The sequence below is a fragment of the Chrysochloris asiatica genome, unplaced genomic scaffold (assembly GCF_000296735.1).
Source record: "Chrysochloris asiatica unplaced genomic scaffold, ChrAsi1.0 scaffold00354, whole genome shotgun sequence".
In the NCBI taxonomy this organism is placed as follows: domain Eukaryota; kingdom Metazoa; phylum Chordata; class Mammalia; order Afrosoricida; family Chrysochloridae; genus Chrysochloris; species Chrysochloris asiatica.
In genome coordinates this window covers 1,071,111-1,082,360 of record NW_006408872.1, presented here as the reverse complement: position 1 = coordinate 1,082,360, position 11,250 = coordinate 1,071,111, and the positions used below count along the sequence as shown (strand labels likewise).

The 11,250-nt window shown below is 43.0% G+C and overlaps 1 protein-coding gene across 1 annotated transcript in view; it reads right to left on the bottom strand.

Moving 5' to 3' along the window:
• The window catches only part of PCNT (pericentrin), a 174,585-nt gene that overhangs the window by 88,784 nt on the left and 74,551 nt on the right, over window positions 1-11,250 (bottom strand). The window contains 5 exon segments of the mRNA XM_006878175.1: window positions 170-340; window positions 2,565-2,771; window positions 4,792-4,941; window positions 6,399-6,628; window positions 9,806-10,018. Of these exon segments, the coding sequence (XP_006878237.1) occupies window positions 170-340; window positions 2,565-2,771; window positions 4,792-4,941; window positions 6,399-6,628; window positions 9,806-10,018 (971 nt within the window).

Here is an 11,250-nt window from a genome sequence, read left to right as displayed (position 1 = left end):
GAATGAATGTAAAACTAATGTTCTCCCATGTAAACTATCATATAATTCACAATAAAACATTTTTTAAAAAGTACATGCCAAAAACATTTATCACAAAGAGCACATGGTGTTCATGGTCCACCAGTTCTATGTCCACCTGAGCAGCAGAGTCGGGCGCCCCCTCACTTGCCTCTGTTGTGTGTTGTGGGAGCTCCTCTGGTACCATCTCTGGTTGTGCTTCTACTCCCCCAGCAAGGCTGCCTCTAGGAGGCCCACGGCATTTGGCTTCCTCCAGTTCAGTCTGCAATTCAGACACCAGAATCAAGTGATTCACCTGCTCTTCCTTTAATGCCTCTCTTTCCTATTGCAAAGATGGATCAGAAGGATTAGGTATTGCTAAATGGATACTGACTGAAAGCAGAGAATATCAGAAAGATGTTTACCTCTGTTTTATTGACCATGCAAGGGCATACACAATGGTGTGGCTCATAACAAAGTATGCACAACAATGCAAAGAATGGGACTTCCAGAACACGTCACTGTGCTCATGTGGACACTGGACATGGACCAAGAAGCAGTCTCTCAAACAACATAAGGAAATCCTGTATGGTTTAAACTCAGGAGAGGTGTGAATCAGTGTTGAATCCTTTCATTATAATTATTCAACCTGAGCAAATAATCTAAGAAACTGGACTATGTGAAGAATTCATCATCAGAAATGAAAGAAGATTCATCAATAACCTGCAATAGTATATGGCACCACCTCACTGATAAAGAAGAGACATGAAACACTTACTGGTGAAGATCAAACATTACAATCTTCGGTATGGATTATACCTCAATGAAAAGAAAACAGAAATTCTCACAACAGGACCAATAAGCAATGCTATGAAAAATGAAAAGGAATATTGTAGTTGTCAAGGATTTCACATTACTTAGATCCACAATCAATGCCCATGAAGGCAGCAATCAAGAAATCAAATGACAGATTGAATTGGGCAAAGCTGCCACAAAAGACCTCTTTAGAGTATAAAAACCAAAAATGTCACCTTAAGGACTAAGGTGTTAAGCCATGGTATTTCCAGTCACTTCATATACAAGTGACAGCTGAATAATAAGTAAGGATGATCAAAGAAGAATTGATGCCTTTGAATTATGGTATTGGTAAAGACCACAGAAAATACAGTAGACTTTCAGAAAAAGGAGCAAATCTGTATTGGAAGAAGTACAGCTAGAATTCTTAAAGGATGCTGAGACTTTGTCTCACGTATTTTGGGCATGGTATCAGGAGGGACTCATCCATAGAGAAAAATATTATGCTTGGTAAAGTACAGGGTCCAAGAAAAAGAGAAAGATCATCAAAGAGATGGACTGGCACAGTATCTGCAAAAACTAGCTCCAACATGGAAGAACTGTGAGACTGGCAAAGGACTGGGCAGTGTTCCCTTCTGTTGTACATAGGTGCAACTGAGTCAAGTGCACCTAACAACAATTAAGGTATTAAATAAACGAACTTTTGTGCAAAAGTTAAGGAACCAGGTACTTCACATTGCTGTTTCTGAAGCCATAAATAATGCTCAGCTCTTCCAGTAGTCCGACAGTGAATGTAGGCTCTTCCTTTGACTCCCTTGCTCATCCTAGCCTCCGTGGCATCTGTGACTCCCCAGCACCACACCAACCATGGCATCTGGCAGGACTCCAACACTAACCTTCACCAAGAAAATCAGTGTTTGTCCATAGTACCATAGAGATGATGGATCCTGAGTAATTAATTATTCAACAAAGTACAAATATAATCACTGGACTGTCACCAACAAAAAAAACTGGAAAGACCTCATCAAAGAGTAGAGCAATGATAGATGATAGAGCATATATTAAATATTTCTAGCTTGTGAAAAAAATTTTTCGAAATACATTTACTACAGAATGAATGTTTATAACATATTGAGTGGAAAGAAGTAAGTCACAAAGTTGCTCCAACTTTATAGAGGAAAAAGAGGACGTTAGCTATACTAAATACAGACAGTTTTAAACTTTCTGCAAGAAAAAGTCTAAACTTTAATCATTAAATAACTGCTCAAAAACAAAAGCTGCTTACTGGGGAAGTAGTAATTTAGTCCTTTATCAGGCGTCTGTCCATCAAACAAAGGGATGTCACTTTAGCTAAGCATCCAGATTCAGTTTAAACGTTCAGATACAAACAAAAACATGAGCAACATCATAGGATCATAATGCTCAGCTATAATATGTAAGAACTATCAGTGGCAATATTTTCTTTGGGAAGCTGATGTATATTCCTAAATTCTAAACTTAAAGTAACTATAAACCATCTGTAAACGAAGTATTTAATGACAAGGTCTTTAAACCTAAAACTTAATAAATTTCTTTAGTAAAGTTACTAAGGAAATTCAGTGCACCTAAGAGGTGCAGGAATATTTCACATGTTGGTATAAATCCCACTGGAGCAGACATGAGCTTCTTATAGATGTCAAAGTGGACTGACTTCAGCACTGACACCCATCCCTAACATCTGCTGCAGATGAGAAAGAAAAGACCCCCACTATCTAAGACTTGAGGATGCTCACCAGCTGTAAGTCTTCCCCCATTTTCCTCTGGGTCTCCAGTTCTTCCTGGAGTTGGGCCACCTTTCTGCCAGCCTGGGAGACTGCTGCCTCAAGGCGCTGGATCTCCTCCTGCTGTGCTGCCAGCTGTCTGTCCGCCAGCTCCTTCTTCACAGCCAACTCATTAAACCCATCTGACTTTTCTCTTATTTTTTCTTGTAACAATTCAATCTAAAAAAACAATAAAATGTTTGAAAAATGAAAGAGATTGCTAGGAAGTAAACTATGTTATGTCACACAGTGGGCAGAAAGAAGACAGACTCTTTGTGTTTCCAACCAGGTGCATAATGTAACCTCTTGAAAGAGGGTTGTTGTTGTTAAGTGCTGTTGAGTTGGCTGCAACTCAAAGACCCTGTATAGGGTTTCTGGGAACTTATTGGACAGGCTGTTTGAACTGCTGGCCTTGTGGTTAGCAGTCCAGTGCCTACCCTACAGCACTACTACACCTTGTTGTTGTTAAGTGCCATCAAGTCAGTTCTGACTCATAGTGATCCAGTATAGGGTTTCCGAGGAGCAGCTGGTGGTTTGAACCACCAACCTGGCTTATCCTACAACGCCACACCAGGAGTCCTCACCACACCTAGCCAAGGCTTTATTAAGCTGGTCGGTCTCGTTTAATACAGAGGTGAAAATAACAGGATGCCAAATCCGTCATGAAAGTAAAATGTACTATGGCAGCAGGAGGTTATGACCGGGATTGGTTGGTAGCACAGGAGTTTGAGAAGTGAGTCTGCATTGTGGCATTTGCTCCACCCACCTCCAGTCCTAATGGAAACCAGTTTAATACTCAAAGAAATAAGAGCAAATCCTATACATGGGTATAATTTTTCTTCTCAGTTTGATAGTGACACATGAAAGGTTTGGACTTAATGCTTGTTTTGTGTGAAGGCTTTTATGGGGACCATAATGGTAATGGCCTATATTTAACAAAGGAAAAAAAGTCCATGTATTTTTAGAACTATTTACTGATATGGTATCTGAGTTTCATTTCAAAATAATACCATGGGCAGAAAGGAATGTGGAGAAATGGGATCCCTCACACACCGCTGCTGGGAATGTGAGATAGTGCAGTCGCTCTTGAAAACATTTTGGTGATATCGTCTAACCACCACATAACCCAGCAATTGAATTCCTGGGCACTAATCCCAGATAAATGTACACAAGTGTTTACAGCAGCTCTGGTGGCACTGTAGGAGAAGTACTGAACTACTGACCACAAGGTCAGCAGCTCAAACCTGCCAGCCACTTCTCAGGAGAAAGATGATGAGTTCTGCTCCCATAAAGACTTACAGCCTGGGAAACCCAATATAAGATCACTGAGTCAGCATCAACTTGATGGCAGTCAGTTTGGTTTGGTTTTAGTTTTATTCATAATAGCCAAGACCTAGGAAACACAAGATATCTTCAACAGGTGAATGGCTAAACAAATTACAAGAAAAAAGAATGGACTACTAACATGTGAAACAACCACTAACACAAGGGTCTTTAAAAAGTTCGTGCAAAATGAAATTAAAAGGCAATCAAACTTTTCCATGGGTCGCTAGAGTTATATTGAACAGAAAAAGGCAATCACAAAAGGCTATACAGACAATATGATTTCATTTAGATAGCATGTCTGAAATGACACAGTTAAAAAAATGAAGAGCAGATGAGAGGTTGCCAGGAGTTAGGGAGGAAGCAGTTGTAGGATGGAAGTGGGTAAGGCTATTAAAGGCTACATGGGGCAACCTTTTGGGAATGCAATGCTATTTCTTCACTGCATCAGTGTCAATATCCTGGATGTGATGTTTACCACACTTTTCTGCAACGATACCACTGGGGAAAATTGGGAAAAGGGTATACAGGATCTCTCTGTATTACTTCCTACAACTGCATGTAACTCTACAATTATTCCAGAATAAATTTTTTTTTTTTAACAAAAAAAAGAGTAAGCAAATTAACTAGTGTCGTCAGATAATAGGACACAGACAGTTATAATGCCAAGCAATAGGATACCCAACAAACCAGTATGAAACAAAGCTGGTGCAGCCACACAGAGGAGAACCAGCTGGATGAGGTTCATGGGGTGGTAGGATCCAGGACTCTGTCCTTACCTCTTGACTTGGCTGCACACCACTCTGCCATTTTCAGGGACATGGAAGGCAAATATGAGAGACAAGGTAAGACTTACAAACATCCTAGAGAACGCCACCTCTGCCCCTGGATTCTAAGACTGTGGACTTACATGACTGTCCTGGGCACCAGTGGCCTGGGGCCTGGCCACCCGCCGCAGCTGTCCCTCTAGTCTCTGGATCTCCTGCTGGAACTCATCACGTTCATGTTCTCGTTCCGCAGCCTGCTCCTGTTAAGTAAACAGCCATGTGATCATTTCCTCCCAGATGCAATGAGAGTTCACTGCAAGTGTGTCTGTCCCCTGGTTATGTCCCCCCATATGTTGAGGGAAGGGACTGCCTACTGCTGTCACAGCTTCATGCCTCCATGTTGAATGCTGAGCCTCTAGTATATAGAAGCATCTTCCCACCCAATACTCAGTATCATTTTTAATACATCCGAGTAAACAAACAGGAGCCCTGTTGTAACACTGTAGGATAAGCACTGGACTGTTAACCACAAGGTCAGTGGTTCACACCCACCAGCTGCTCCTCAGAAACCCTATACAGGGTAGCTATGAGTTGGAACCAATTCTAAGGCACTTAACAAGAACAACAGCAGCCCTTTATTCATGAAGCAGCTCCATCCAGTTGTAAAGCTCTGATGACTAGAGGGAATGACATACAGAGAGCTGCTCAAGAGCTCAGGTCCACATGAAACCCAAACCAGCACCTCAGAGGAGCAGATTCCCAGCTCTGTGCATCCCCATGGGACATGTCCCAGGAACACAAGAAAGGATGTACCAACAGCCAGTATAATTATAATCTGGCAAGGGCATATTACAGCTATAGCTTCACAGACATCCTACCGCTGCTTCCTTAATGATCTGAAATTCAGGTGACAGAAAAGAAAAGTGCATGTTACACAACACGAGATACAGTAGTGCACTGTTTAATTTTGCACCTGGGTGGTAAAAATGGTTAATATTCTCAGCTGCTAATTCAAGTTTGGGGTTTCAAGTCTACCCAAACGTGATCTATACCCCCAAAATCCTGAGACAAAGATGTCTGGAAAACCCAGTTGGCTCAGGAATTCAATGAGTCTGAATGTAGGGTGTAGAGGAACTTCTTATATTACTCCTTCTACTTTTAGTAAGCTTGAAATGGTCTCAAAATAAAGTTAAAAACAATTATTAGATATCATTGATTGAACTGTGTGTGTCCTCTGCAAAGATAAACTGGCATTCTAATCCTAATATCTGTGAACATGATCTTGTTTAGAAAAGGGATCTTGAAGATGTTATCGGTTAGCATGAGGTCATAATGGAGGGAGTGGGCCCAATCCTATATGACTGGTGTACTTATAAGAGAAAAATACAGACACACACAGGAAGGCGGCCATGTGAAAACAGAGGCCGATTGGAGTGATGCACCTGGAAAGCCAAAGAATGCCTAGGTCACTACTGTCACCAGAAGCTGAGAGAGAGCAGAGAATAGCTTCTTCCTCAAAGCCTTATAAGAACTGACATGGCCAACACTCCAGATCGTAGATTCCTAGTTCCCAGAACTAGAGGAGAAAATACACTTCTGTTTTATAGTCCTCTCCTGTCCCAAGTATGGTACTTTTCTCTATGACAGGCCCAGGGCACTAATACAAAAAGCAAGAAGAATGTGTTATAGCAATCTGCAGTGGGACATAGGTTCTTACATCCATGAACTGCCGCTGGCTGCGCAGGTGCTTATCCAGAGAAGCCATCTGCTGTTTCAGGGCAATGACCTCCTCCGCATACTGGGCACATGCCTGGTGCTGGGACACCTGCTCCTCCAATTCAGACTCTAGCACTCGCAGCTGGGAAAGCAGAGCTGCACGATCCTTCTCAGACTGCTTCTTGGTTTCCAACTGCTCTTTTGTTAGACAGTCCACTTCCTTCTGGAGACCTAAAGTGCAAAGGATACAGACATGGAGGAAAATGACCACTATCACAGCATGACACTTTCTGGAAGCAACTCGAACTGCCTACCACTACCTAACAGATGTGGAGACAGATGGACAGACTCCACTGTGCAGGGCTGCCCAGTAACCACCAGGATCAATACGGAGACAGATGATGAACTCCACTGGTCAGGCCACCCAGTAACTGTCAGGATTGATACAGAGACACAGAGACAGACTTCACTTTGTGGGACTGATGGTTACTGCCAGGACATACGTGGAGACAGGCAGACTTCACTGGGTAGGTCACCTGCGGCACAGTGCTGCCCCAATGTGAGTGGGCCACAAGGCAAAGTCCTGGCCAGATGAAAGTGAGCATGAGGACATGTCAAAGTTCCCAATCAGCCAACAAATGCTGCCTGTCCCCTTCCTCTAGGGCCTTCCCTTCCTCCTGACCAATACACAGGCAGGATGGTCGCAAGTGTATAACACACATCTGTGTCAGCCCCAGAGGCCAACCCTGCATCCAACTCACCCGTCCACTATGTTGGGGCTAGAAGGCACTTAGAAGAAATGCAAATTGCTCTGGTCTAAACAAAAACAGCCTAAAATACAAGTGTGTACAGTCTAAGAAGAAAAACCCTGGACACTCCCAGGCATCATATCAGCAACTCAAATCAAAGTCTAAACATTTATACTCCAGTAAGGAAAACCCCATGGACCTGAACACACGGTCCAGTGAGTGCCCACAGAAGCTCCACACAGCAAATCCACTCTTGGTAAAGGCACTCTGTAAATGCCTTTTAGGGGCTGCAACAGTGTCTTGGAGGAATAGTGCAGAGGCTATTTTATTAGTAAGCAAAAGCCAATCTAAAATTTAGTTGCATTCCTATGAGAAAGGAACTCCATGGGATTACATTTTTCCAGGTCTCACAAGTTTTCCAATCTTTGACAGAGTGCAGTCTTACCAATTTTCTAAAGTACTTAGTAGAAAATAATTATATTTTCCAACTCTACTAACAGATTTCCTGCTTTCCTAAGTTTTACTTTATTAAACAGGATACTTTAACTTTGATGGACCCTGAAACGTCAAACTGCCCATTTTAGAACTGAAGTGAAACAACAAATTCATAGGTTTTCATTTATAGTTCATCAGCTCTCAAAACTTATATTGGTTTGCAAAATCTATGTTAATCTTTTATGACAAACTATCACTACCATGGAGTCTTGGTGTGGCACTGTGGAACAAAAAAGCACTGGACTATAAGGTAGGCAGTTCAAACCCACCACCCGCTCCTTAGAAACCTTATACAGCATTGCTCCGAGTTGGGGCTTGAAGGCACTTAACAACAACAATAACATCACTACCATTAATATAACTGTTGTCGTTGTTGTTGTGAAGTGCCATCGAATAGATTCCAACCCATAGTGACCCTGTATAGGGTTTCTGAGCAGTGGCTGGTAAGCATGAATTGCTGACCTTGTGGTTCAAACCGACTTTGTAGTCCAGCGCATTAAGTAAGTCACAGGGCCACACCAGGAATCCATTAATGGAATAGATTCTGTAAATATTCATGCTAACACTCAGCAATAAATGATGGTAAATTAGCATCAAACATGCAGCTATAGCAATGTTAGTTCCATTCTTTTAGCCTGTGGAGTCGGCCCTGTAAGTGCCTTTAACAAACGTGCCACAGCTTTGAGGAAGACAGTAGCAGATAATGATGGATGTCCATGACCCAGGGCCAAGTAGAGCTCGGGCTATGGCTCTCTCCCTCAACCCCCACAAGGCATGAGAAAATATGCTGGGCCAGAACCCATCCTGAGAGCCCCAAAGGATCCACCGCATACATGACTACCTACAAACATCACACACAGAACACAACTTAGTGACAGAAGTAAGTACTCCTAGAGAAACGCTTGCATTTGTTTGAAGCATTCAAAGGAACTCCTTAGAGAGTTTTACAAGTATTATGATCTGCAGCAAACACTGAAAAACTTTTCAGTGTAATCATCTACAAAATCTGAAGCAAGCACAAAGCACACACTCAGAGAAGTCACTTGTTCATTTTACAAACCTGAATCCTTTTGTGCTACAGTGACAGGAATGCCTATAAATTAAAATACACAAATATTTACACAAATAAACATAGAAGAACATATGACCAAGAATACAAAATTAAGATGGCATGACCTAGAACACAAAATTTCGAAATAAAAGAAGGGAGAATGTTAGTTGCAAGACTCTGGGGAGTGTTTGGCATCAGACTATTTTCAGACGTGTGTGTCCCCAAGGCTTACCCTCTGCACATCTCTTCCAGGACTTTGGCATCAACTATTAAATGGGACAGAGGAGGAGTAGGGCAGTTCACAGCCCTGAGGAATCCACTTCCAGCTCTTGGATGTACGATGATCCCCCATATGGAGCAAATTAAAGGGGGGGAGGGTCCTATAACACAGGATACCCCCACCTGGGGTGGGGAGGTCTTATGGCACCAGATCCCACAAGGAGGGCATGGCCTGGAGACTCCCTGCAATGGGTTGTAAGTGGGAATAGGACAAGCTGCCCCGGCCCTTCCATTGGTGCCTCAGTCATCGAGGCCAGGCCAACAGATAAGAGTGGAGACTGAGCCCAGGCTATCGTAAGGCCCATGAGGTCAGCACAGGCATGCAGGCCCAGGACTTCCAGGACACACCATCTGTTACTGAAATGTCATCAGTAATTATTATCATTTTTATAACCACTGGCCAAGCCAAACCAGACACCTGTACGTACAAAGGGCGATCAGATCTACCTAAGAGCTGTGAGCTCTGAAGGCATCAATCCTTCTTCCTATGCTCAGACAGGGCACAAAGAGCAGACATCCTGCACAGCCCACAGTCTCAGTCCACAATTGCTCCCAAAGTGTCTGCTGGACCACAAAGGTGCATACCGTCTGAAGGACAGACAGCATTCAACCACAACGTCAGGGAGAGACAGGGGAAGGAAAAAAAATCACATACGCCTGCACATGCATACATATAAAAACAAGCACTTGCACACATACATACATGTCTAGATCATATTCTGGGACTTTGAAACAGGTTCACCAACAACATCCAGAGTACACAAAACAGAAAAAGGGTTGATGCCCATGTTTCCACACTACAGAAGCTCAGGCTCCACAGCCAGCAACTCTTACCAGATTCTCTCTCTTGTGCACCAGCAGCTAGCTCCTTCATCTGGCTCTGCAGGGAGGCACACTCCACCTTCAGTTGTGCCTGCTCACTGGCCGCCGTCTGCAGCTGTTGGCTCAGGTGCTCCAGTTCTAACACCAGGCGCTGCTCCGACTGCTCCTTCTGGCCCAGCGCTGCCTGAAGGTCTGCCCTCTCTTCTTTGAATCCCTCAATAAGGCCTACAGAGGAGACTACGTGAGATATGTGGTAGCCAACAACAGGTACCATGACTGGCATATGCTCTACCACATGACAGATACCAACTGGGGACTAGAGCATGATTTATAGCAGGCCCTATGAACATCGAGAACTGCTGTCCATACACACTGCTACATACCTAGACCTGTGCCTGCCAGGCAACCAGACCAGCCCTCATCCTCCCGCCCTCATAATACCTCACACCCCAACATGTTATGTCTTAGCCCAGCTCAGGTCCTTCAAGAACAGAAACAAAAAGTATGGTTTCCTGATGGAGCCCTGGTCCCCAGTGTCTGCTCCAGACTAAGTTGACACCCTGTCATACTCCAGAGAAGGCACTGGAAACATGCCTGCTGCCTGGGCATTCACAGCAGAACAGTGACTGCCTACACGTGGCGCTCCTCCCACACATGCCTCCTTGTCCTGCTGACAAAGACCTCCTACCACCTCCTACACAGAGCACCACACCAAATATATTTTTTAGACTCTAAAAAAGAACAGTGCCACTCTAGGCCCCAAATGGAGTCCTGGAGTGGCGCTGCAGGATAAGCAATGGACTGAGAGATCCACAAGGTTGACCATTAAAACCCACCAGCCACTCCTCAGAAACCCTATACAGGATTGCTATGAGTTGGAAAGGACTCAACAGCAACAGGAACCTAATGACTAAAACAATGTTCAAAGAAGAAAACAAAGTAGAAGGAATCATGCTTCCTATTTTTAAAATGTAATATACAGCTATACCTAGTACTAGTACAAAAATAAACACACAGATCAATGAATAGAATTGAGTGTCCAAAAATCATCCCAGACATCTATACTCAAATGACTTTTGACAAGGGTGCTAAGTCCGTTCAACAGGGAAAACTGTAATTCTACATGCAGAAAATTAAAACATAATTCCTGCCTCAAACCATACACAAAAACAAATTAAAAATGAATTAAAGGATGTAAAGATGCAAATGAAAAATCATAAAGTTATTAGAAACATAAGCAAGGGCAATGCTGCCAGGTCTAGTTTGCAATACGCAGAGCTTCAAAAAGTGCTAGTTATCTAATACAAGTGGCTTCAAAAGGTTTGTGAAGAAAGCTGAATTCAAAGAAAATAGAATTGCACAAGAACACCCAAACTTGGCCCATTTGACCTAGCCTCAATGGCTTGATGATCAGAAAACAACTAGAAGGTGGTAAAAAAAAAAAAAAAAAAAAAAAA